Source organism: Malaclemys terrapin, chromosome 11 (assembly GCF_027887155.1).
Source record: "Malaclemys terrapin pileata isolate rMalTer1 chromosome 11, rMalTer1.hap1, whole genome shotgun sequence".
NCBI classification, from domain to species: Eukaryota; Metazoa; Chordata; order Testudines; family Emydidae; genus Malaclemys; species Malaclemys terrapin.
In genome coordinates this window covers 41,610,458-41,636,340 of record NC_071515.1, presented here as the reverse complement: position 1 = coordinate 41,636,340, position 25,883 = coordinate 41,610,458, and the positions used below count along the sequence as shown (strand labels likewise).

General features: G+C 42.1%; 1 protein-coding gene across 3 annotated transcripts in view; it reads left to right on the top strand.

The window, feature by feature from the left end:
* The first annotated feature begins 1,023 nt into the window (after positions 1-1,023).
* GAD1 (glutamate decarboxylase 1) overlaps positions 1,024-25,883 on the top strand; it is a 42,336-nt gene continuing 17,476 nt past the window's right edge. Inside the window, exons 1-10 of one of the 3 annotated variants that reach the window (XM_054044513.1) lie at positions 1,039-1,359; positions 2,818-2,964; positions 6,597-6,659; positions 13,663-13,821; positions 14,910-15,152; positions 18,951-19,041; positions 23,443-23,555; positions 24,818-24,933; positions 25,044-25,123; positions 25,331-25,385. In XM_054044513.1, coding sequence (XP_053900488.1) covers positions 2,895-2,964; positions 6,597-6,659; positions 13,663-13,821; positions 14,910-15,152; positions 18,951-19,041; positions 23,443-23,555; positions 24,818-24,933; positions 25,044-25,123; positions 25,331-25,385 — 990 coding nt within the window. In that variant the 5' untranslated portion in view covers positions 1,039-1,359; positions 2,818-2,894. Of the gene's footprint in view, positions 1,424-2,817; positions 2,965-6,596; positions 6,660-13,662; positions 13,822-14,909; positions 15,153-18,950; positions 19,046-23,442; positions 23,556-24,817; positions 24,934-25,043; positions 25,124-25,330; positions 25,386-25,883 lie in introns of those variants that run through there. The other 2 variants (XM_054044512.1, XM_054044514.1) reach the window with 2 other exon arrangements.

The window sequence follows — 25,883 nt, the reverse complement described above, 5'->3', positions numbered from 1 at the left end:
CGTCTTCACGGCAGAACGATCCTTCTGGGCATTTAGTGTTGTCATTCGGTAGTTTTGCTCTCCAAATCGGAGATTTTAAGGTGTTTTTTTCCATTCTTTCAACCACCAAGTCCTTCAGAAAGGACACGTCTTTGAACCTTTTACGCTGCTAACATTTCTGACTGACGAACGCTCATTTGACCTCCATAAGACGTTTCCTTTTCAGTCATTGCACATTCCTGCAAATCATGTATCTGTCTTCTTTAGAGTCATTCGTATCTATTCATATGTCTAGTTACTTCAACAATTTGTAACCTAACGCTACAATCGTCATTGGAAATTGCTAGCAAAACATCTCCTTTAAAATATAATGCTTTTCTGAGTTTTAGAGGCTAAAACAAAAGGCTGTCTGAATGTATCTTATTTTTAGCAAAAGGATGTCGGTGGTAGGTTCTGGATCTAATGAAAACATTTAAACTAAGTAATAAAAAAAACAGGTGTTCCTTGTAGCCATGGTAAAGACCAAAAGATTCGTCCGTCTGGATCTTTGACGCCCTCTGGTGGAGACTCACAACAATAATTACTCCGAGCTTGGGGGGTTCGTAAAGAGAAAAAAATGAATGGGGTATAAAATTCTGATCATAATGAAGAGAGCGCCACTTAACAAAGACACTGCCTGAAATTATCCCTGAGATAGCATGTGTTATATGGTAGTACAGTGTGATATGAGTTAGAACAAAAGAGACTAAAAGGAAGCTAAAGTTGAGATCAAATAGCTTTCTTTTAAAGAGATGATTTTTTTAAAAATCGGCTGTTAGTTGGCAGTCACGACTGCTTCGTGTTTATATCATAAACGTTTTTGGTGTGTTTGAAATAATCCTCTCCGGCTCGGAAAGAACTCAATCGGTATTTTTAAAAGATGTACATCCCCGAGCGGAAGTGTCTTTCCTGCTAGCCCCCCTGCCCCTCTCTGAAAACGGAGCGTGCTGAGTACGTACTGTATTACTCATAGGTTCAGCCTTTCTGGGTGCATCTTCGTGATCTGGATTCACACGCGAGCTATAAAGCCCCGAGGCGACCAAAACACCTGCAAATAAGTCACGTTAGCCTGGGAAGGCAACACTTGGCCGCGTGATTTCCAACCCAGCAAACTGACTTGGTCGACCCCCCCGCCTGCTTGCCTTCCATATTGGAGAAGAGGAGGTGGTGGCAGCGGTGTGACTCATGCCTGCGTCGGAGCAGACCAACCGGCGATTCAGGCTTTAAAAAAGCAAATCCAAGTACTTGTGGCAAAAGGTCATCTCGAATTAAATTCCGAGGCGCGATTGGTATTCCGACGTCGTTTCTCGCGGAGTTTATAAGCGGCGACTCCCTCCCAAGGTTAGAATTCCCCTGGCTTTTTGGACACTTGGAGTAAGTGTGGGTTTGCTCGCTCTCCTCCGCGGTAAGTCTCCTTTAAACTGTCCTCACTAGATTATATTATTCACGCCTTCAGGAGGCTCTTTTGGAATGGGGCGCTTTTCACAGAACCATTTTTGTGTGGCTGCCCTGCCCAGGAAGAAATAATGGGTATTTTGAGACAGCCGGTGCGGTAGACTGTTGGGCTAACCTGTTACTTCACTTCCAGGCATTGTCCAAGTGAGTCCCTCTGCTTTAGAATTTCTATTTATAGCTTGGTTGGTTGTGGGATTTTTTTTTAATAATGTACCCGTTTACCATTGAAATCACTGGCCCGTTGTATTTAAACGCTGGTTTTAATCCGCGCACTGAAAATGAATAACGAGTATTATTGGCTTGGGGGGAGAGGGGGGCTTCTTAATTTACTGGACCATGATTATCTTTCTTGAATTTTCTGGATAAAAGAAATCAGACCCAGCCATGGGTGGGAACCATCAGATAAGCGAGCTATTGATCCTGAGGTTCTCGATCAGCGAACCAAAACTGGTTATTGGAATGCAATGTCCGCCGGTACAGAACTTAACAGCTGGCTGGGAACAAGGGTTAGTCCATAAAAGGTGGATCTTACTATGATCACCTTATTCAGCTACCTACCTCTGTATAGCATATATAAAATTAAGCCAAAGCTTAAATGTGAATGTCATGGTTCAGTCGTGCGTACGTTTGAACGTGCATCTATGCACACACATGAATACGTGCATATAACACACATACCCGTACAAAGGCAAAAAATGTGCCTTTGTTACCGGAGGCAGATCTGAACATGTATATATCAATCCTTCCTGAATATTTTTGTATTTAGTGTGATGAATATTTCAGGGATTAGATGATAAAACACAGAATCGCAGCAAGAATTCTGTGGAGATTGTAGGTCATTTTGACTGGTAATTTAAAAGCCTGTTTTATAAGTTGGTTTCAATTTGACATGAGCCATAATTGCCCTCTTCAGTGGCCATTGATATAATTACGATAGACTTCATGGTCTGCTAAATCCATCATTCCGCACAGGATATAGCGCTTCAACACCCAGCAAAGAAACGATTTAGCTCTTCAGCCTATCGAAGCAATTTCTAATTGCCATGTTTCCATGTTAGCTGTCTTAAAACTAAATAAGTGTCCGCGGCGCGCCCTCCCTGATCTTTCCTTTTCATCGCTTTGTTTGTGAATATTTTTGCCTGGCTAAGAAACGTCGTGATAAGGACTCTTCTACTCGAGACGCAACCCTTTGTGCAGGCTTTCCCAGACACTGTCACTTCGCGAGGAGTTTAATTGCTTATTATTGGCTGCAGAATCCCACCCTGACTAGTTAATCTAAACAGGACTCGCGTTTCATCCTTCCAGGAGACCAGATCTCTAAAGCCGCCTTTTCTTTCCTTCCAGTAAATTCTTTACTGTCCATCCACCAGAGAAATATTGGAGGAAAACACGGGACCAAAGGACTTTGACTTTCTGAAGTGATGGCATCCTCTGCTCCATCCTCCTCCAACGCCAATCAGGACTCCAACCCCACTAATTTACGACCCACAAGTAGGTTTTAGTCTTTCTCCTCGTTTTAAACCTTTTGAATGCTTTATCATTTTAGCATGGCACTTCCGTGAGACCAAATTCGCCACAAAACGACAAAGCTGAAAATCCTTGTTCCATGCCTTTAAACTAGGTGTGGAAAATGCATTATAGAAATATTCCATCTTTCTGATGTTTTAAAATCAGAGGCTGGTCCTTAGATTTTTCACTAATTTTCTAAGGATGCCGAAAAGCCTCAGCTTCAGTAGTGTTTGGTTTTACAGGTACATTTTGGGAGATTTAGAAAATAAACTAACTCCCCAAATGGCTAGAAAATCTAGATTTTTTTTTAAGAGGTGGAGGGGACTGAATTGGTTAGAGGGTGAAACTAGCCCCCGGTGTGTGAAGTGTGTTCCAGACTTGCATTTTATATTGCTAATGCTATAGCTTCCTTTTTGCTTACATTGAAGCCTATAATCAACTGAAATTTGGATGCTAATTGTAGCTTTTCAGAGCTCTGTATCCCTAATTGCTCCGAATTTGCCTTGAGTTATTGAGGTGTGAGTGGGAAGCAGATCTGGTGCAGGTGGATGGAGAATCGTTTTATAGCTTTGCCTAGACAATTCACACAATCAACTACCGAAAGAAAGGGGAGGGGGAAGCTCGCTGACATAATCACCGGAGACAAAGAGGGGGAAATAGTAAGGGAAAAAGCTTGGCAGGCACAGTAACGCGGGGAATAGCTTTTACCCTGAAAGGGCTGCCTGGGCTATGAGGCATGAACATCAGAGTCATTACTGTGATTATTCTGCAACTGGAAAGAATGGGCGGGGGACACACAAAATGCAAAAACCCGCTGAAAAACAGTTCGTTTGTGTGAGGCTTGAGTTTGAGGGGCGGGTTGTCTTTTGCTGAGATGTCAGGACTAAAAGCGGATTCATCAGAAATTTAGTTTAATGAAGACATAACCTATTAATGCCAGCAACACAAAATCCCATTTTCTCTCTGTATCTACGTTGGATTAGCAAACAATTGTTAGGGGACAATCTGATGGGGTTTGAACTTAAAAAAAATCACCCAGGGGGGCACTTAACGAAATTCTCCATCTAACCAAATCCATAAGCTAGAAATAGCCCAGGAGTGCAGAGCTCCCTCATCCACTTGAGCTATTCCTCCCCCCACTGCTGTTTTCTCAGCCGCCTGGGCACTGATTGGGGAGGGCTGCCATGTTCCCGGAGTAGGTGCTTTTCTGCCCCTGGCTCCCTTTGGCCATGATTTTGCTGTCAAGCTCCATCTTATTCTAGCCCTTAGTTGCCTTCGGCTGCTTGAAGTGTCAGAGGGTTTTTTTCCAGGCTGTCACTCTCTCCTCTCCTGCCCTCCTGGGTCCGCCTCTGACCCCTCCAGCCCCCGCACCTCTTCCCTCCTGGCCAAGCCAGTCTCCACCCCTTCAACTGAGCTCACCTCGCCCGCCACCTCCGGCCTTGCGGTCCTAAGCCTCGACTTTGGTCCTGCCCAGTCTGTTCCCCGCCCCTACCTCTGTCTCTGCCCAGCCCCTCCTTTCCCGCTCGCTCCTGCCCTGCAGCCCCGGCTAGTCTCTGCCTCTCCCCGTACTCCCCAAACCCCCTTCCGAGGCTCCCCCTCCTGCCCCTTACCCCTTTCCTGGTGTGAGCTCCCCTCCCCTGTCTAGTCTCTAGCCAGCCCCGGGCCTCGCTCCTCCCCTCCAGCCGGTAGCGCCCTGCCGCCCCCTACCGGCAGGAAGCCGCGGGGCGCAGCGGCGGCGGGAGACCAGGGGCTGCAAAGCCGGTCCCGCCTGTGCCGGGCGCTGAGAGGCAGCTGGCGGAGCTGGGGCGGGCTCACGCTCGGCACCTCTCTCCAGGGCGCCGGGCTGGCTGGGGGTCAGCTCGCCGAGCCCACGGAAGGGCGCCGGGCAGAGCTGGCTGGTGAGGGGGTGGCCCTGCCTGCCCCAGGCCCGGCCAGCCGCCCCCGGGAGCGGGCCAGCGCCGCTGCTCAGACCGCGGGGCCAGCACCCTTCCCGCCCTGCGGGCTCGGCGCGCTCCGCGCCCGCTGACAGCGCTTCGGGGCGGCTCCTGTGGCCTTTGCAAACGGCCGCCTGTGGGAGACCGGCAGGCGGGACCCGCCCCTCTAGCTCAAGCCCCCGCAGGGCTCCCGTGACTCAGGGGTGACCTCGGTCTTCGTTCGTTAGCGGCCCCGGGCCCTACCTCCGGGGCTGGCCTGGCTCCATCACCAGAGGCCCGGCGGCTTGCGAGTGGCGAGACACAGCGGGTCCAATCCCCCGGGGCTCTCCCGGCTTCGCGGCGAGTAGCGAGGGATGCAAGGGGTCCAGAGGCCCAGCTCCTTGTCCGGCCCCACGGCCTTCCTGGGGCGCGTGCGCGAGGTGGGGTCCGTCACTGCACAGGACTCGCCCTGACTGCGGGGCACGTGTTATACCTCGACTGCTTATTCCGGTTACTGACAGGCGCCAAGTGACCCGGAGACCAGCGATCACAGCCCATCGGGCCCATTGCTGCCCACGCCCTGCCACGGGTTAGCCACCCCAGCCGAAGCTCTGCGAGAGGAGGCTTTGTTAGGGAAAAGACTGGGCCCGTGCTTTCTCGCCTCCGTTAATCTCTACCCCCCTCTCTCACTCATTGCCTGGTGTTGTTTTGTCTCCATACCCCTCCCGGCGTTGTTTTCGGAGGGGCTAGCTTGCCTGGTCTCTTCACCCCAAGCCCCCTGCCTCACGTTAGCTCAGGTGACCCAGGATCATGCCCTGCGAGGAAACAGATTAAGGCAACCGGAAAGGAACTGCTTATGGTACCGTGGAAATATACCAGCTATACCATGCGTTGTAGCTGCCTGGCACTGTAGGGGGACAGTAACCTCCTGGTAGCTGAATGGCGGGCATTCAATCCCCACACACGCTGACAAACGCCAGGCAAAGAGAAATGTGATTATGTCAACGATTGTTTCTTCTGTCCTCCCTCTCCGCCCACACCCACACGCCCATCCCCAGTTCAGCGGTGAACCCTGCTGGCAGTGCGCTGTCTGAAACCACAGCCCGGGGGCGGGGTTGAATGAAGGGGCGGCTGGAAAGTGGGGAGCAGAAGCGGGGAAAAGACGTGAGACGCACTAATGTGCTTCCCACTGTCAGTCCGGTGGAAGCTTATTCATGCAAGTCCGATCATGTAGTCAAATACTATTTTTCACCCAATTAATTCCTGAACTCTTCCAGGACCCCATTTCATGCCAGTTTATTTTAAGCTGCCATTTTGTTGGAGGCATGCCAATAAATTATTAGATGTTCAGGTCTCAGATGCCTTTTCTTGATGGGCTGATGTGACGTCTCGATGGTACTGCTGATTTGAAGACAGTCATCTCTGCCCCGAGTGACTCCAGGCGCCAGTCCAACACAGACCAGGCGCTTGGAGCCCTTTTAAAATGGTGATCTCTGAAATTCTCTGTACACCTCATAGGGCAGTGAGGATGGGGGTGCAAAGGCAGGAGATAGGCAAGAGGGGGAGAGGAGGAGTGTATATTGTATTGATTTGCTGGTATTTTATTACAATGTAACAGCAGATGCCCCCCAAATGGAAGTGGCTGGATCTCAGACCCTAGTGCCTGGCTTCCGTATTATGTGAATCTGTCTTTTGTTTTAGCTTACGACAACTGGTGTGATGTGGCTCATGGATGTACCAGAAAAATTGGTCTCAAAATATGTGGTAAGTACAAAGACGCTGTCCATAGTTCGCAATGTGCATTTGTGACCCTTCTTCTGTCTTTGACCCCAACCATGCCTGGGAGTTTCTTGTCAAAGAGAACGCTCTCTCCTGGTCTGAAGCAAGGCTGAGAAAGGGAAGCTTTAGTAAGCCATCTTCTTTGTATTAAGATAATTCAGCAAAGGGAACAAAATGAGAAGAGATGTGCCTCCTCCCACTGAGAGCCTGAACGATGCAGCCCCAAGCAATCCCCCAAACTCCTTTAGCAATCCGATTTGCTTTTAGTAATTCGTGGGAGGCTGCGTGAGCGCCGCTCTTTGCGGACTCTTTCGCCCTCTGCTGTCAGAAGTGAGCAAGGGCAGTGCAGGGCCTGGAGGCGCAGCACTGCCCTAACTTGGTCTCTAGAGACACAATGAAATCCCGGGTTATTTTACACGACCCCCTTGTGTTCGAACCTGCTCCAGTTGAAGTCAATCGGAGCGCTCCCATCGACGTCCCCGGGAGCAGGTCAGTGGCTCAGAGCGCCGCTTCACGCAGCTTTTCATCCCTTTTCTGAGCCATATTTAAAAGCATTTTTTTCAGCACCGAGGTTGGGAAAAAGTGGCCGAGTCTGTGTGGGGCGGTGGCGGGGAAGATGTATGGGGCGTGGTGGTTACCGTTCCAGCACTATTTGATCTGCTAAAAACGAAGCGTTGTCTCTATGCTGCTTCTTTATGAGAAGAGCCGTGAGGAGCATGGTAGCTCACCGTGGTCTCCTGTCTGATGACACAGCTCCACTGAGCTGGGGAGAGGGCTAAGGGGAGACGAAAGGGGCAGGGCCTGGCGCAGAACTTGTGGAAGCTTAATGAGACTGAGGGAGCGGCCAGAAGGGCGGCTGTGAGAAACAAGCAGGGTTTTTGCCACATCTCACTGTCTGAAAATGTTCAACCTTATCAGGCCAGAAAATACGGATCTCCGGGGGGAGGGGGGAGATTAACGAGAGCCTTATTAAACGGCAATTCGTCAGAGCGCTGTGTTTGGGAGATAGTGCTGGCAGCCAGTCAGCGTGCAGGCACATGAAATGAAGGAAAGGAAACAAATATACAATCAGATTGCAACGTTACAGCACGAGATTCATTTACAGATAACAAGCTGTCTTCGCCTCTCCAGATTTCTTCATAGCGCCTTCCCTTTTGAAGACAAATACTCTGATCTTTATTATCTGATGCCAAACGATCATTCCTTTTACGCAGCATTTCCCCCGTTATGAATAGGAATTATTTTCTCCCCGTTCTCAATTACCTTTTAGTAAGAGGACCATTTTAGTGTGTGTGAAATGGGCGGTGAGAGCGTTTTTATCAATGCAAAGAACTATTTAAACTCCTTTTTCCCTAATCAAAGCTCATTCGCTAGATGCTTTGTTACATGGAAGTTTGGATTCAGGAAAATGTAGGATGCAATTTTTTTAGCCCTAGGTCTATTAAGAAGTTGCATTGGAACCCAATGGTGCTATTAACGGGTAGCCGTTTAGTTCTATAAATAGCCCCTGATCTGGGTTTAATGGACCGTTCCCCTACGGGTCCCTTCAGTGTCTGGAGCTATGGGCTTTTTCATCATCGTTTTAATTTAGCACGGCAAGCAGAACTGATAAAGTAACGCACCGCTGGGTTTGTTCTGTGTTGCTAGACTACCAGGGTTATGAAGGGACATCGCAGCACCACACAATGTAGGTGTTAAATAAAATAAACTGAAAATGAACAGTCTCACCGTGTTGGATCTGAAGAAGGAAAAGGACTGTTGGGGGGAATTCAAACAAATAACCATCTGGTTTCCAAGCAAGCAAACAAGGATTAAAAGGACACTGTATTACATGAAGGCTTACTTTTAATTTTCAGTACTATTTATTTTATTACTCTTTTCTGCTTTATGCTAAAATAATACACTGGATAATGATGATAATACAGGGTAATTCATCTAATACAGTGATTTGTTTAACTCAGCACACGTATAAGTACACACACACACAATTAATCACCCAACTCTATAGCTCAAGCACAGTAATAAAAAGTTACCCTTGGAAACTAAATAGCGTAAAATCTTAATGCTGCCAAGTACCATTTTTTAATTACAGCTATTTAGAACTATGACATTTGAATATTTACAGTTGATTCCCCTTAATTCTACACAATATTGTTTCAGAGCCTAAATATGATGGAATTACAGTTTTACAGTAAATCGGACACCAGTCGCTTCTGTCTGTCAGGCAGAACTGCTTTTTCTTGAAAACCATTAATTTTGAACGCAAACTTTAAATAAGATTCAAAACAGGGTTCAAAGCAAAAGCAAACACCTGAGCAATGTATCGGTCTTTAACAATGTTTTTGTATATCGTGTATTTAATTTTTTACCAACTACTTGTCCAAGATTTATAAGGAATATCTTCCCTTAAATATGTCTGTTTGCCCTCTTATCTAATTAAAAGCCACAGTCTGAAGGGAAAAATACATTTGCTTATAATAAGGTATTTTAAATGGTTTCATTAATTTTCATTGATAGCAAAGTTCGCTGGCAGTGCTCAGATGTTCACTATGGGTATAGTCCATTTATAATCTTTCATTATGACCCACAAAAATAAGTGTCTTCCCCAGACTGCTGTCATTGCTGAACGGACCCCATTCTACAAACACTTGATTTTACTCCCATTGAAATCAATGGAACTACTCTACTGAATAAAACTGTTCAGATGCGTCTGCGTAGTGCGATCGGGACCAGTCTGCTTTCACTGCTGATGATAATGCTCTACAAAATAGCAAGCAACACGGTACGGTGGAAATTTCGAAGGCGCCTAAGTGAGTTAGACGCATATATCTTACTGAAAGTCAGTGAGATTTTGCTCATGACCCATCTAGGCGCTTTTGGAATTAACACCCTTGGGAGATATTGGTTTATGATGCATCTAATACAGATGATGTATGTGTGTATGGAGGGACTATGGTGTTGTGGTTAAAGCAGTGGACTGGGAATTGGGAAATCTGGATTATATCCCTCATTCTGAAGTCTATTTGATCTGCGATGTAAATTGTGTAAAAGACAGTTTTACGCACACTATCCATTCCCCCTTTAGAGTGCAAATGCTATTGTTTCCTATCCATTTTATTTGTTATTAAGCCTGAGATTCAGGACTCTAGTTCTGTCCCTTCTGGTACATTCCTGAGAAAAGTAGCGTTTAAAAATTCTGTCCATGCAAAACAATGAAAATAACTTGCAGTTTAATTTCTGAGTGTAGCGGTTGCTAATAAGGGCTTTCGTCTTCTCAGCTAAACGACAAATAGCACGGACAGTAATTTCGTCTCCGCTGCTTCCACTGTCTCTCCAGAATAATTCTTAATTTAAATTCATACGTGGGATACAGATATTTTAACGTTTTGATCTATTCATGTATTTACCCTCAGGCATAGAAACAGCCTTCAAGTAAAGCCCTAGCATGGCTACTCTTTTCTGCATTCCGATGAACTAGTTAGGCGTTTATAAATCACCAGTTCCTAGAAGATGCCCAGGAAAAAAACAAGTAGACGGGAAAAGAAATTGTTGTGCTGTTGTCGGCCAATCAGAAAGCAGTAGACCATTCTATTGGTGCGGCTTTTAACCACTTTGGTTCCCCTTATGTTATAAATTCACAACGTTCCATTAAAATAACAATGTGGTCGAGGAGAGCTCCACGAAGTAAATATGTATACCTGCAGGCAAATAAACGTAAAGCATCAACAGCCCCTATATTCAGTCCTGAGGTATCTATGCCCTCAAACCAGCCTTTTCCCTTGTAGGTTCTCAATAAGGCCAGGTGGTCATATCCCATGTGAGTCTATAAATAGGTAGTAATGCTCCAACTCATAGTCCTGAGCCTGAGTCACGCAAAATACCCATTGATTTCTCTGGAAGCTTTGGATGAGCAAAAAATACAAGACGAGCCCCCCCACATTGGCTACAAAGTTGTTATGTAAACCCACCTCGGAGCATGAGTCTCACATCTGGGGGTACAACCGTGTTCTCAGTGACTTGTAACGTTAACCAGCGCTGCGAGATTTTCTGCTAAATGGGAATCAAGACTGATAAAAGCCCTTGCATTATGGTTGTGCGCGAAAGTGAAGCTGTCACTTACTATTAATAGTTCAATTGCTTTGTTCCGGATTAATCTCGTTTGCCTTTATTCACTTTAGATTAATTAGATAACAACATAGACCGAGGTGTTGGGGAACTTTCTTAAATATGTCAAAGGAAATATTGTTGTCTTTTCATTTGGACAAGAACTCTGGTTCCGTCTTCTCGGTAAGGTGATACCACCACCGAGATCAATCTGAGCACTGAAACACTGCGACCACCGAGAGGCGACCAAGCAGTTGCCAGCTAGACCAATCCCTTTAGCAACTAGACAACTTCTCCAACCATCTTAAATACAATCTTCTGCCTTCCGGGAGGTAGTTGCCATCTTGTCTGTAATTCAAGATCTGCCCCTCAGTTTAGTATTGGAAATATTTTAAATATATGTTTATTTTCACGGTATAATATTAACGCCATAGAGGGTATGCAACAGTGAGAAATCGCTGTGTTTTTTTTTTTTTCAGAGCAGTTGTCCTTTTTACAGAACTTCTTGCACTGAATATTTCAACGAAATGTCTTGTCGTTTATATGGAAAATAATATGCTTCCTGAGAGAGAGCATACGCCCGGTATAACTCATGCCTACTTTGTTATGCTACAACCTGTTTCTCTTTATTAGAGGATCATTTACTCATAAGGTTACAGCAGTTAGGTGGGTTGTTTGTTTTTTGTTTGTTGGTAAGAAATAATTTATTTTTAATAGCTGAACAGCTCCTCTTACTATGCAATAGATCTGAGACACCATTATTTAACTTTTCTGAAGTTTCCGGATTGGAGGTTCATGCTCTTAAATGCATCGGGTGGGGGTGGGAGGATGAGAAATGCCAGATAGAGCAGGTAGAGGTGATCATCAAATGGTAGTCCAAAGTACGACGACTATCTGGGGCCAGCCTTGTAAACCATGGGATAGTAACCCTCAATTATGGGAGTAATCCTGTTGATTTAATTTGGCTGTTCAGGTTACTCGTGCAGTGAGGGTTTGCTGTAGTGCATCCACATTTTTGTGTTGGTGTTATGCGACAAATTCCTTCTCTATCTTTGAAACTGAAATGCAGAACTTCCAAGACCATCAATTTTCAGCTAGTGGCTCAGTTTAACTGTTCCACAAGTATTACTCTGTAGCCAATTAGTTCATTGTATCATCCAGTTATTGTGTTATTAGTGTTATGGTAAACTCTGACTCATATGCTATTTCATATACATAACAAAGCAGCAGAGGTGATTTTTCACTCTGTTGAGATTGAAACTGTAGCAACAGGAGCTAAATCCATTGTGGTTTAATACAGAATAATTAAATTCAATTTAAATAAAAAAGGCTACCACTCCCTCTTCTTTGTATTTTGCGCTCCAAGTATACTGAGCCAATCTGGAAAAGGAACCCTAGAGCCTGCGGATTTACTGCGCAATAAATTATAGCAGAATCCCACCCCTATATTCAAGATGTATCTGCAATTTTCAGTTTGCAAAAGTCTAAATCATGAAGGATATTTCAGTTGTCAGCCCCCCGTAGCGTTTACCTATGAGAGATTAAACCTCTAGTTGGTAAACTGGTGGCTGCGAGCCCAGAGAGGTAGAAGGGGGGCCTTCCGGTCTAGAAGGCTAGCCAAGGGAAATGGACAGAATGGAACAAGGAAAACAGTTACAGTGTTGGCTTTTCCTACACGCAGTCTTTCTCCTTAACTCGTAACACAAAGTGTGGTTGGTTTTGATGGATTCAAATTTGATGGTAAAGTTTTTTTTTTTTTTTTTTTTTGTCAAGTGTCAAGGCTCGAGAGGCTGGTGGGTCAGTGGGAACCTTTGGATGACAAATCATTGCAGTTCTAGTTAAATGTTTACTTTATCGGTATCCCTGTCATAATGTCGAATTACCACAAAATGTGCCATTCTCAAACTAAACTATGGCACCGTTTGACGTTAAGTGGCTACAGAGGCTGAAGAGTGGATCATGTCTAAAGACGTTTCTATAAGGTCTCTAATAAAAACAACGTTGCCGGATGGGAAATAAAAATCCATTTACATGGTTAACACAAAGAGACAGGTTTAGCTGGTTTCCTTTGTTTAGCTAGTGCGGATTGAATGGGAAATATAATTATTGTTTTAATTTCTACTATATGCACGGAGAATATTGTTGTTTTCTATTAGGATATTGTATGGAGCCCATCGCTGTAGTACTTGAACGCCTGGAAATATTCTCATAATGATTATTTATATATAATCTTGTGTGTTACAACTGTATCTCCGATAATAGCAGATTTTCTGAAGCCAGAAGGAAATGATTAAAAACACAGAAATATTTTTTTACCTGAAAATCAGCATCTCCTCTCTTTTTACTGATATTAATTTATCGTCACTAATAGGGAGAGGAAGCTCGCTGAGGTTAGTGCCTCTATCTTTAGAACTGGACAGTCTCCTAGGTTAGCCAGTTACTAACATACTTCCTTTGCGTGATGGCAACACGAGGAGGAAAACTGAAAGTTTCCCTGATTTTAATTACACATCATTGCCCTTTTCTGTCTGCTGGGCCCATAAACTTCGCCTGCAGGCTGCAATGGCATTGACTCATCCTGAACGCTCTTCCAGTGCCTGGTTACTGAAGTGGAATCTGTCTGATCGACTTAATAAGAATGTACCACTGCACTAAATGACGAGAATTTGTTTTTTGCATGGCTGGGTTTCTGTAGTTGATGTCATTTGGAGCTCACCCTCCTCGAGGCAAATAATCCCCATAAATACTCTTACTCCTGACCTCATTAAGTAGATACGGGGCAAACCCTACTTTGAACTGTTGTCTAGTGAGCTGCTTTAAGCGTTTATAAACATGCTGGGAAGTGAGAATACTCTGACCTGTGGATCTTGTAATAATAATGTAGGGTTCTTGCAAAGGAACAACAGCCTGGAAGATAAGAGCCGGATTGTGAGCTCTCTCAAAGAAAGGCAATCTTCCAAGAACCTGCTGGCTTGTGAGAACAGCGAGAGGGAAGCCAGGTTCAGGCGGGCCGAGACAGACTTCTCCAATTTATTTGCTAGAGGTAAGTGCTCCTTACAACTATTGTCTGCTTAATCTCAGCAGTGTTTTTCTGGTCTGTCTTTCTGGCATTGCATCTAGCTGCAGATTTTGCTTTTTAATAACTTTTTTTCTGAGAATTTTGCTGTCAGAGTAACACCCCGTAGATGTTGTAGATAACATGTATAATATCAATATATACGTACCTATATGTATTTAAAATACTTTGGGCCAGATCCTCACTCGCGTAAATCGGATCAGCTCCAGAGACTTCAGTGGAGTTACACCAATTGTACCATCTAAGCATTTGCCCCCAAAAAATAATCAGTTAGACGCATTTTTTCATTGTAAATTGGCCATTAAAAACGTTAAATTCTTTCCAGTACAACGTATGCTTGACGGGTGTGTTTGTGTCAGTCTGCTGTGATTACGTTTTGATGCATAAACTGGTATCTTCTGACAATCTGCTGGAGGCGAGAGAGGATAGGCAGAGTGCTGGTCTTATATTTTATTGCTCCATTATCCCATGAATACTTACAGTAAATCTATTTTTAATTTGGGAAGAGCGCTCATTACCCATGTGTGTTTAAAAGCTAGTTAAAACAGCATAGCTATCTGATTAGGAAGCATCGCAGTTAATATACTCCTAATGGGGTGAGGTGGGGGAGAACCAGAAGCACCTTCAGCCACAGGTTTCATTTGCCAGACAGAGCGAGTGAACTGAGACAATGTTGTGCAGGGAGCAGCGTCTAACTCTCGGGCTGGTGGCTAAGCATGTTTCCCCCTCGGAACACGATAGATTAGCTTGTAGGGTGTCATGATTTCAGTGACATGCGCTTTTTAGCATCTAGCAGGAAGCTGCTATTGAGTGCCCTCGCCGCCCGATGATGAATGGGAATGAAGTTGACAGAGCCCTGGCAGGGGATACCAGACACTGTCACGCAATTCCTGTGCTGGCGGCCGCGGTGCGGCGGAGCGGAAGCCGGGGCATTCCGCTGCCTCCGGGCGGTCGTGTTGCAGGACCCTGGAAATGACGCTCCGCACGGAGCGGGTCCATATTCTGCCTCCCGATTGCTAGGCAGGCGCTGAGTTCTTGTGTCCCGCCCGCCGCAGATTTGCTGCCTGCCAAGAATGGCGAGGAGCAGACCATGCAGTTCCTGCTGGAGGTGGTTGACATTCTCCTGAACTACGTGAAGAAGACGTTCGACAGGTCCACCAAAGTCCTGGACTTCCATCACCCGCACCAGCTGCTGGAAGGGATGGAGGGCTTCAACCTGGAGCTCTCGGACAACCCCGAGTCCCTGGAGCAGATCCTGGTGGACTGCAGGGACACGCTGAAGTACGGAGTCAGGACAGGTACCGTCTCACAGACCCTGCTCTCCATAGTGGGGGGAAGGGAAAAACGCGGTAAGGGGCCGGTTTCTGCGGGCTTGGCTCAGGCCTAGGGGACCTGTTGACTCTTATGTTGCTCTCTGTGTGGGTCATCAGAGCAGGATTGGGCCCAACGTATTAACGATACACTCCCCCGGCCTCTACCTCGCCGGAAGGGGCTCAACTTTGTAAAGGTTCATTCCAGCCCCTCTCTCTCGCTGAAAGCGACTTTGTCACCAGTGCCAGGCGCGGCTGCTCCATCCCTCACTCAAATGGGTATCATTTCCCGGGGTTGTTTGTGGAGCCCAGACACAAGTTTTTAAGACGTAATCTCTTTCACTTGATGAAATGCAAGCCGCCTGCATCTCCGGGGAGCGATGTCATTAGGCAAATGAGGGTATAAATGAGACTGAATTCGCAGTTTTTCTTCTTTATGTTCACCAGACGTTTAATGAAATCCTAGGAATCGTTAATAATCAGATTTAAACTCACTACACAGGGAGTCTCTCACTTCCAGGTCATTTTGAATCCCATATCAATAAATACTTTTATCACAACTTCCCTTCTTATTCAGTGAGCTGTAGCCACAAACCCAAAATAAAGCCACTGATCGTCCGCTTGTTGTTTCGCCTGAAATGTTTTACTTTTAAGTCTGTATGGTAGGAATCTAAATTGCCAATAACTCGGCATATGGCAGTTACCCGAATAGCAGTTCAGGACCTGGAGCAATAACAGAGCAGAGCCCCTCTGCCCCATCCTCCCACCCCTACCCCTACCCCTACCCCTACCCCTTGCCGCTAATTCTGCTCACTCCGTGAGACCGATGGGAAAGGCTACAACTTCTGTCATAACTATTCATGATCATCGCTCCATATGGTTTTACAATAGAAGCTCCTTGGGGAGGGGGGAGTCAGAAGGGTTTCAAATCTTCTTTCTGAAATTCTCATGATGAGCTATTAAGAGCAATGCTTTCTAAACTACGAGCATTGCTTGCGGAACGGTTCAGCCATGGGACTGAGGGGGGTTGTCCATCATATCTTCCTTCCTAATACAAAACCGATAGATTTGAACTAAGCAACAAAAACTACGAAAATAACGTTTTGATCTTGTCGGCCCAACTTGCACTGTTTGAATTCTTCAAGAGTAGCAAAGTACTGTGTTTTTGTCTTGTGCCTGTTTTAACAAGTGATAGCGTATTTCAGATTCCCAAGTCTGCCTTTTTAACCCGTGGCCAGCATGTTCTTTCAACAAAAGCAACAGTTACTGCAGTTTAATTTAATTTCCTAATTCCATGCCTGGTTGTCTCTGTTCTCTATTGTCCTGTTAGTGGGGTTATGTTGTTATGCTGTTTAGCTAGCACTTTTCTCCTGACTCTTCCTACTTGTTACCTGGGATTTTATTGGTGCTATATGCTGGCAGCTATTTCTTATTAATGTTATTAAATGGCACCTGAGACGCAGATATGGTCAAATAGACTGTATTCATAGTAGCAGCAGGTTAAGGATTTTAATAACAGAAACTTAAGGCTTTGTGATGGATCCAGCAGCAGCCATTAAAGGCAATGGAAAGACTCCTATTAACTTCACTGGAGCTTGGATCGGGCACGGAGTTGTAAAGTCTTTCTTCAGGCAAAACTCCAGTTGAAGTCCATGGGATTTAGTCTGTTGTTTAAAAAAGTAATCCATCATAAGGGGGAAAAGAAAAGATACGCGCTGAAAACATCAGCAGAAGATACCCCGCTGCTTTATTAAAATAGTTTCTCAAACTGTGTCAAGACAGCAAGAGAAGAATAATTCTTTTGTAAAATAAAAAGCGAATCCATTTTAATATAACTGCTATTTAACCTCTACCCAACCACTATTCAGCACAGCAGTAACTGGAAACAAATATTTACGTTCATTTGGCATACGGTTTTCTGGAGAGTGTGAAACTTCTCTGCAAAAACTGTGAGGGTTAATGTTGTTAGAAAAGATGTGGCTTGTTAATATACAACTGTAAAATCCTGGTGGGCATATAATGTAGACATTATGTGCACCGGAATGAAAGGAGTAGCTAACCCCATGCATGAGGGGTTTGCAGGAAAAGTGTAGAATACATGAGCAATTAATTTTGTATAACTAAAATAATTAATTAGGCTATAATAATTAATGGATGTTGAGCAAGTTGCATACTGCTTAGGAATGTTATTACTTAGTGGACAGTCCTCTCTCCCCCGATCCCCACAAATCTTACATTATTTAGAGCAGAGTTCTGGAGCCTTTTTTACTTTAGTCTATTAATTATTTTACAGCACCTCACGGATCAATTGCTCATAGGTTATCCTATTTGCAAGAAAGGGATATTAGCAATGTTCTAGAGAAAATTTACATATCTATATTAAGGATCCCGTAAAAGGAAGGATAGCCTAGGATATTAGCCTAGGATTGGGGGGAGCAGCATTCAATTCCCCGGTCCACCACAAACTTCTTGTGTGATTTTAGGCAAATCATTTTGTCTTTGTGTGTCAGTTCCCCATCTGTAAAATGGAGATGGTGTGAAAATCAGTACATTAAAGATTATAGAGCCTGATCCTGGCAGTTCTGCCAGTTGATTTCAGTGGTAGAAGGATTTGGCCATTTATTACAACTGCAATGATTCTAAAGTTCTTATTTGCCTTTTCTTATTAATGGTGTTTGTTGTATGTATTTGTTTATGCATGCATGCATTATTGAGGTGGGGCAATGGAAGGCGATAGTCAGTTTATAGTCCGTGTCAGCTTCAGGTTTTCTAGACTGTTGGGGATACAAACACTACAGACTCAGAGGAATATTTATTTGTTTTAAAAATTGTTTCCACCGGAATGTTTAAAAATCCTATGGCAATACTTCTATCGCTCAACTTTTTGTAAAAACTGAGTTTTTTTAAGGGGAGGGGAGGTTGTTTAGTTTGGATTTTGTTTGTTTGTTTTCAAGCTAAATGTTGGGCCAAATTCGAGGTGCCCGTGTCCCTTTTTGATGTCCAACATTGAACCTTACCATAGTTCCCCGATGAATTGATAAATATGTGAGAGAGCTCTACATTATACATTATATGTTCCAGGTACTCCTCGGGAGCTCAGGATTTCTGATCGGGAGAGATTACCACCTGTTAGTGATAGGGGTGTGAACAGGCTTGGTCTAATATTTGAACTCACTCTGTCTTTGCAAAGAGAGGCCAGCTAAAATACAGCGGTCTGCCTGACTCTGAAGTAATTCGAAGTTAGAGCAATACCCTCGTTTAGCTGAATGTTCTCTTTCAAAACTTTTCAGGGGCCCCGCCCCGATCCTGTCCCATTGAAGTCTGTGGGAATCATGCCATTCCGTGCAAGCAGGATCAGGCCCAGCGAAACTTTCCTTTATTGCAGAGGCTCATGCAAGAGAAGGAAGAGTAGAGTTCTTGGCTGTTCAGCTCCGCCTGCCTACTGTTCGCGGCCCTAACCATTGCTTATCTAAAGAGACCCAGCAGTACACTCTGCATAGCTTTTCTCTATTTAAATGCAAATATGACCCAAATATGCTGGCCACTGGTGCTGAAATATGTTATCCCCCTGCACTTCACCACCACCCCAATTATAGAAGTTCTAGGAGCATCTAACAGAATAAACCACAGATTCAACCTTTTCACTTCGTGAAAAGGTATTACTTGGTGCCACACATTTTGTCTTATAAAGCCAGGCTTTGGGTGACTGCTGATATAAAAATGAACCGCCAAAGATAACAATGAAAGGCATGTGACGTGCTATAATGTTTTCAATCATCTTCCCAGGTCATCCTCGTTTTTTCAACCAGCTTTCCACTGGACTGGATATTATTGGCTTGGCTGGTGAATGGCTGACATCAACTGCAAATACTAACATGTAAGCAGTCTCCTATTTTTTCTTTCTTTTTTTGTGATTAATGATTATACAGGTTGCCAGGATTGATTTCTGCAACTCATTTATAATAAAGATGTCCCATGTAATGTATTACACATCCTATGCATTCTTATGTTATATAATGCAGCAATAAACTAGTGGAAACAATTATAGCTTTCAACAGATTTTAAGAGGAAATCTTGCATTACTATCACACACAAACTCAAATATCCCAGAATAAAGTGTAAGTAAACTATAGGCATTCTGATAATACAACACCAAATGATGGAACCTCTTTTGGGAGAAATCTTTGTTTATCTATCCCAGTGTGTTACAACCAGAACTCTTATAATTTAGATGATCTTTCTTTCTTTCTTTCTTTCTTTCTTTCTTTCTTTCTTTCTTTCTTTCTTTCTTCCTGAGCTAATTTGGGTCCATTCTTGTTAAGATATGACTTTCCAATTAATAATTTTGCAATTATCCTAATGCAAACACTAGAGCATAAACTCTTTATGGACCTGATTCTGCTCCTGCTCCCATTGACCTCAGTGAGAGCAGGATTGGGCCCTTAGCTTCCTCTTTATTCAGCTGTCATCACATAAGTGGCTTTTAAGAGGCTTCAGAAAAGCTGTCAAAAGGATTAAAAACCATAACATTCAAAATTAACTTGATAATATAAAGGAATTATCCTGACTGAGATTAGTTAAAATACAGAGTATGGCAGGATCAGACAGATAACCTTTTGGACCTAGATTGTATTTAATAATTTACCCTCCATTATTCATTACATTGAAATGAAATGAAAGTGAAAATTAAGTTCAAGGTGTGTTGCTGTATTTCTACAACAAGCAGTATCATTCAGAGAGGGGAAAAAAGCCTTTGGGCAGTTTTAAATTATGTATTGATTTGTGTATGCTTCAAAAAGTGTGACATGCTTGCAGTCAAAATACTTATCAGATAACAAATACCACTTTCCATTTCAGGACTTTAATGGATGTGTGTATGTATTGTGTTATGGCTGTGTTCATTTCACCTAAACTGCCACTAGCATGGAAATGTAGCTTTGTTGTTGCTAATGTGTAGGGCGCAATGAAATTTACCTGCAAATTGAAAAATGAAGATTATTTTCATTTCCTTCATCCATTGATAATGGTTCACTGGGTATAGCTGATTACTAGCTGCTGTATGTAGTTTGCCAGATGTGCCCATCCAGTGCCTCCAGAAACAAAGAAACCACATAAGAGACTCAATTCAAAAACACCTAGTTCTTTTTAATAATACTGCTCCCAGTTAATTTCGTATTTTCAAAAAATTGTATTAGTGAGTCAAATGAGAAAAATAATTGAAAAAAACCATTATACACTCAATTTGTAATGTGACTGTTGAATGATTTGTTTAGTATGACACACACCATTTTAAAATTAAAAATCTGATTAATTTTCTAAAAAAAATTTGCTTAAATTCCACTACTGTGTAGGGAGAAAGCATACTCTATTTTTAAAGTTATCAGGTAAATTAAGCAGATTACACTTATTGTGAGCCAAATTCTTTCTTGACTATCATCTCATGTAATCTCAGTGAAGTCAGTTAGGTTGCACAAGCTATAAGTCAATGCAGAGTTTTACCTTATGACAGCATGCTGTGTGGCTGTATATATTAAAAATAATTATTAAGAACATTTCATTCACTTATCTAATTTCAAAAAGGTGATTATTATGAAGGATTTTTTTTCTTGGATTGCCTTAGAAAATTGTCCTGTTAAAATAGCTTAACTCAGTAAAGTTCTTTACCCTTTCTGGACCATTTGCACTTTAAACAGAGAAACATATTAAATACATATAGAAAATGATTTTCTGTAAGCATGAAAATTGCACAGCTTCCCCTTTTTGTGTTGGATTTACCAAACACAAATCACATAGACTGTTCCCTAACTTCAGCTGTGCAATGGAAAAATGCAATATATTTCAAGAATTTAAGACCAATATGAAATAGCTTAATAGAACACAGTAATTACAGCGACTGTTAAAGACGTGTTTATACAATATTATATGATTCAAACAGATCAATAGAGAAAGTTACTTAAAATTATCATATAGTTTCTATCCATTCTAGAGAATAGATTCTCTGGTTAGTGCAGCTTTCCAGCACTGAAGAAGAGTTAATGAATGACCTTTATGTAGAAATTGTTCTAACCTAGTTCTGCAAGAGAAGCATGTAATGTGGTACGTAACATTGGATTCTTGTGACAAAATTATCTTCCTATTGCCATTTTTCTTTTCCACCTCTAAACACCTCTAAATACTTTTGATTAATTGAACAGAATATTTTTTCCCCATATGTGCTTTGAGTGATCAGAATTTCATCTTACCATCTTTATATTTTGTTGGTGTTATTATGAATCTGATCAGCCATGTTAATCATAGTAGAGTCTCCATGTAGATATACAAATTGAGTACCAGAGTAGTATCAGTAATTGAAATTACGACTCATAAGACATTTAGGGTGGAATTTTCAGAAGCGATCACTGTTGATCTGACTCTGCTCCCATGTAGTCAGCGATAAACCTTCCATTGGCTTCAGTGGGAGCAGAATTAAGCTAGTGCTGGGTACTTTTAAAAAAACCACCCTTCCATGTTTTCAATCACTGTCAATGATATCTGTAAATACTATATTTGTATGAGAGTTCCAAGGGTCATAGCCACATGAAGGTCATTTCATAACAAGAGTTGTTTTTCCATGGCGGCACACATTTTTTTACTTTTAGGCTGAGATTGTCAAAGACCCTTAAGGGTAAAAATAAATGGGAATAGACTAGAGCATCCAAATCCCAAAAGTGATTTTGAAAATCTTAGCCTTAGTCTTTGGACTTATGATTTTTTATCATCCACAATCTTCCATCATTTCTTTGTGAATCTTTGCAGGCTCATGCAATAGTTTCCCTAGCAATTGCATTAATTCATTTTGACTTATTTAAAATGTTCTCTGTGAATACTCTTACTATGACACACACAAAAACCCCTTGTTAATAGCTATGTACTCTGTGTACAGGCAATTTATTCTTTCAGGAGGTATTTGGAGTTCCATTTGAAAGTATTCGGAGCCAAATCCAAAGGCTATTTAAATCAATGGAAAAAATCCCTTTGACTTCAGGGTTAGGCCCTCAATGACCTATACACTAGAGGATTCACATGGGCTTTGGTTGGAGTTTTTCCAAATAAGGACTGGAAGATTGGGCCCTAGATTTCAATGTATAAAAACAATGTTATAACTTTGCTCCTGGATATACTGCAGATGGAGCTTAATTTATAAACTCTGTATTTCTGTCATTGCTGGCAAAATAAATGTACTGTTTTGACTCTTCAAAACTGAAAATAACTAGGAATAGACAAAAATACAAAGCCTATCTCATCTTAAATGGACATCCTAACAATGTCATCTTGGTACTAGGACAGAAGAGGGATATCATTAAGGACTTTGGCTGGGTTTTGAAAAGGCAACTAAGGAATTTAGATGCCCAGATCCCATGAAATTCAGGTGTCTAACTCCCTTGGGCCCCTTTGAAAATCCACCCCTTACATTTAGTTACTTTCTGCCCCATTCTAAATTCTTTTTTTTTTCAGTGTTCAAAATAAACATAGTCTCACATAACTTGCTTACACTGATAGTAATTTGACAATAAGCCTTCCTTGGTCACCTAGCAGAGTAGCATAGCCTATCAATCTAATTCAAATTTTTGTCCATGACATGTATGGCATACTAGACTATGCAATGCTTCTGGTCTGCGTTAGGTGGATATAATAGTTGACTGTTCTCTTGTTGTTTGTAATTGGTAATTAGAAAATCATCATTTATAATTACTCTTGACAGATATTGATTGCATGGCATTGTAGAAATAAATTGTCCTTGGGGATTATTAGCAGAATATGTCCACATAAATAATTGTATTTAGATTTTTGAGTCCTAGTTCAATATTTCTAATTATCTTTGTGGTAAGCTGTCTAATGCTTACTGTTTTCATAACTCTACAATTCTGACAATATGCTATTCTACAAGTGTGAAACTGGCACTCTGTGAACCAAATATTTTACAATCTAATTTTGCATAGTACTGACTGTCAGTATTGTTGTAATTACTGTAAATTGTATAACCACAGAATGTTCTGATCAATGGTTAGCAGAAACAATAGAAAACATACATGAGGCCTAATACTGCAGTTCTTACTTGCAAAATATTCCCACTGGCCTTGCAGGAAGTTTTGCTTGAGTAAGAGCTGCAGTATCAGGTCCCGAATTCACAGGCAATTTGGTTATGAATCTTAATCATTTTCACAAAGGATCAAAGATTCAGCATTTATGTGCATTTTGGAATGTGAACTATGTATCAGGTTTTTTTTTATCCACTCAGGTTTACATATGAGATTGCACCTGTTTTTGTCCTCATGGAGCAAATAACGCTTCGAAAGATGAGAGAGATTATTGGATGGTCAAATAAAGATGGTGATGGAATATTCTCACCTGGTAGGTTTTAGTCTCACTTTTGACAAGTTGAGATAAATATCGCCTGTAGCTGAACGCATACATTCATGTAAGTACTGTATAGAAAATGCAAGTGTCTGAGTTTTAAAACTAATAATGGTCCACCTAAAGCATGTTTCTTTCAAACTTCCCATAAAGGGTTAAAAACATTCATATGCAGTTTTCATCTTTTAGTATAGTTATGAATATAACTATTCAGAAACTTTGCCAAAATTTTCAAACTTTAGTCCTAAAGTTAGGTACCAAAATCCATATTAGGTGCCTAATTTCCAAAGGTGTTGAGCAACTACATATCCTTGGCTGACAGCCCACACCTCTAAAAATCCTGACACATATTTAGGTGCAGATCTGGGCTGGAGGTCGTGGACGAGGAGTATGCTGTCTTTGCCACATCATCCTCCCTTTTCTCATAATTCATAGATGCAGCTCTATGGGTGATCAATAAGGATTTGGATTCTAGGTGAGGGACTGGAAGATGGCCACTTTCTATGGCATCATCTCCCCGGAAACCTGAAGAGAATCTGAGAGTATGATTATGCTGGCCCCGTCCAAAGTACCTCTCTTATCACTCCACTCCATGCTCTGAACCCACTCCATGAATGGAGCATAGGGACCATGGTCAGTGGCAGAGGGGGCTGGGAAGCAGTGCAAAGGTGCATGGCCTCTTTGCTGATGGCCCTCGTTTCTAGCAGGATTCCTGAGATGTGTGGGTTTTGGGGGATTAATCCCCTTCTTGTTTCAGAAGATGGAGGACAAATCCCAAGCACAAAACCCATGAATGCAAACTCATATGCAGTTCCTTGTCCCCTATGCAGGAAAAAGACACAAATCAGTCTGGCCTAATGCACTGGTTAATGGTAATGTTTAAGGAAAGCTGTTTTAGAGTCTATTATAGGTCTTCAGTGTCATGGAATTAGGTATGAAGTTGCTATTCTTGTTAAGTGAGGTTGTGGGCCTCATTCCCAAGTGCAGCATATTGAACACTGACCATCTAATGAATGTGTTACAGAAATATTAACAATCAGAAGGGGAGATAAATAAGAAATTCTGACTTCCAATATGGATTTTAAAAGGTCCGTCTTTTAGACCTTCCTGACAGATAACCATGCATCTCAGTAATTTGTTCTTTCATACTTCACTGAAGTTTTCACTACATTGCACAAATGATATTGATACGCCTTTGTTCTATAAAAGGTCAGATTGCTTTTCTCATTTTCAATGTTTTATTATGTGCTCTTTTATAGGAGGGGCTATATCCAATATGTACAGCGTAATGGCTGCTCGCTACAAGTATTTCCCTGAAGTCAAAACTAAAGGCATGGCTGCAGTTCCTAAACTGGTTCTCTTCACTTCGGAACATGTGAGTTCAACACACTGCTAATTGTTGTTGTTAATATATTGCCAAATGTTTTAAAGACATTCAGATAAGTGACTATTCCACCATTAAGGCTGTGTATGTTTTTCCTGCAGAGTCACTACTCAATAAAGAAAGCTGGGGCTGCACTTGGGTTTGGAACAGAAAATGTGATTTTGATAAAATGCAATGAAAGGTAGGATGAATGTTAAGTTCTTGATATATTAAATGTGTTCATCTGTTAAATTTGTTTTATTGTGCTTAAGGACTGGTTCAGTACAGTGTGTCAAGCTGCTAATGATCTGTTGAAAAGATCCCATTAAATTATTTCTGCTGTAGCTGATACTCTTTTGTGCGCAATCTTTTAATTTTCTTTGTCTTTTTGTTTCTGCAATAATTACAGAGGGAAAATAATACCAGCTGATTTGGAAGCCAAAATTCTGGAAGCTAAGCAAAAGGTATGCATTTTAAAGCTTAGTAGTTTAATGTTTAGATTAAGAATTTATTACTTTTTCCCTTTGAGGATGAGGAATAACATTCAATCGGAATATTTATTCTAGACGCTATCAGAGACCTATTTTATTCTACAATGATAATTTTGGTTGTATAGCTCTATATTTCTACACTGTTCAAGAAATAATCTATAGATCTTGGTTTTCATTTACTGTTTAATTCATGTAGTTATTTCAAACTCTTGATATACATATATATCTTTGTGAAGAAGGGCTAAATAGTTACGATTTTTCCTTTTTTAGTTTTCTGTTTTAGAAAAATTGAAAAAGATTAGTATTAATATGGAAAATTATATCAAAATGGTACAACCTTTTGGGGGCTAATCCTATGAACTTTTCAGAATTCCTATTGACTTCAAGGGTGGGTTTGTAGGATTGTCCCTTTAAACGTTAATTTTAATTTTCCATGTGAGGAATCCTATATTTAAAAATAAAAATCAATAA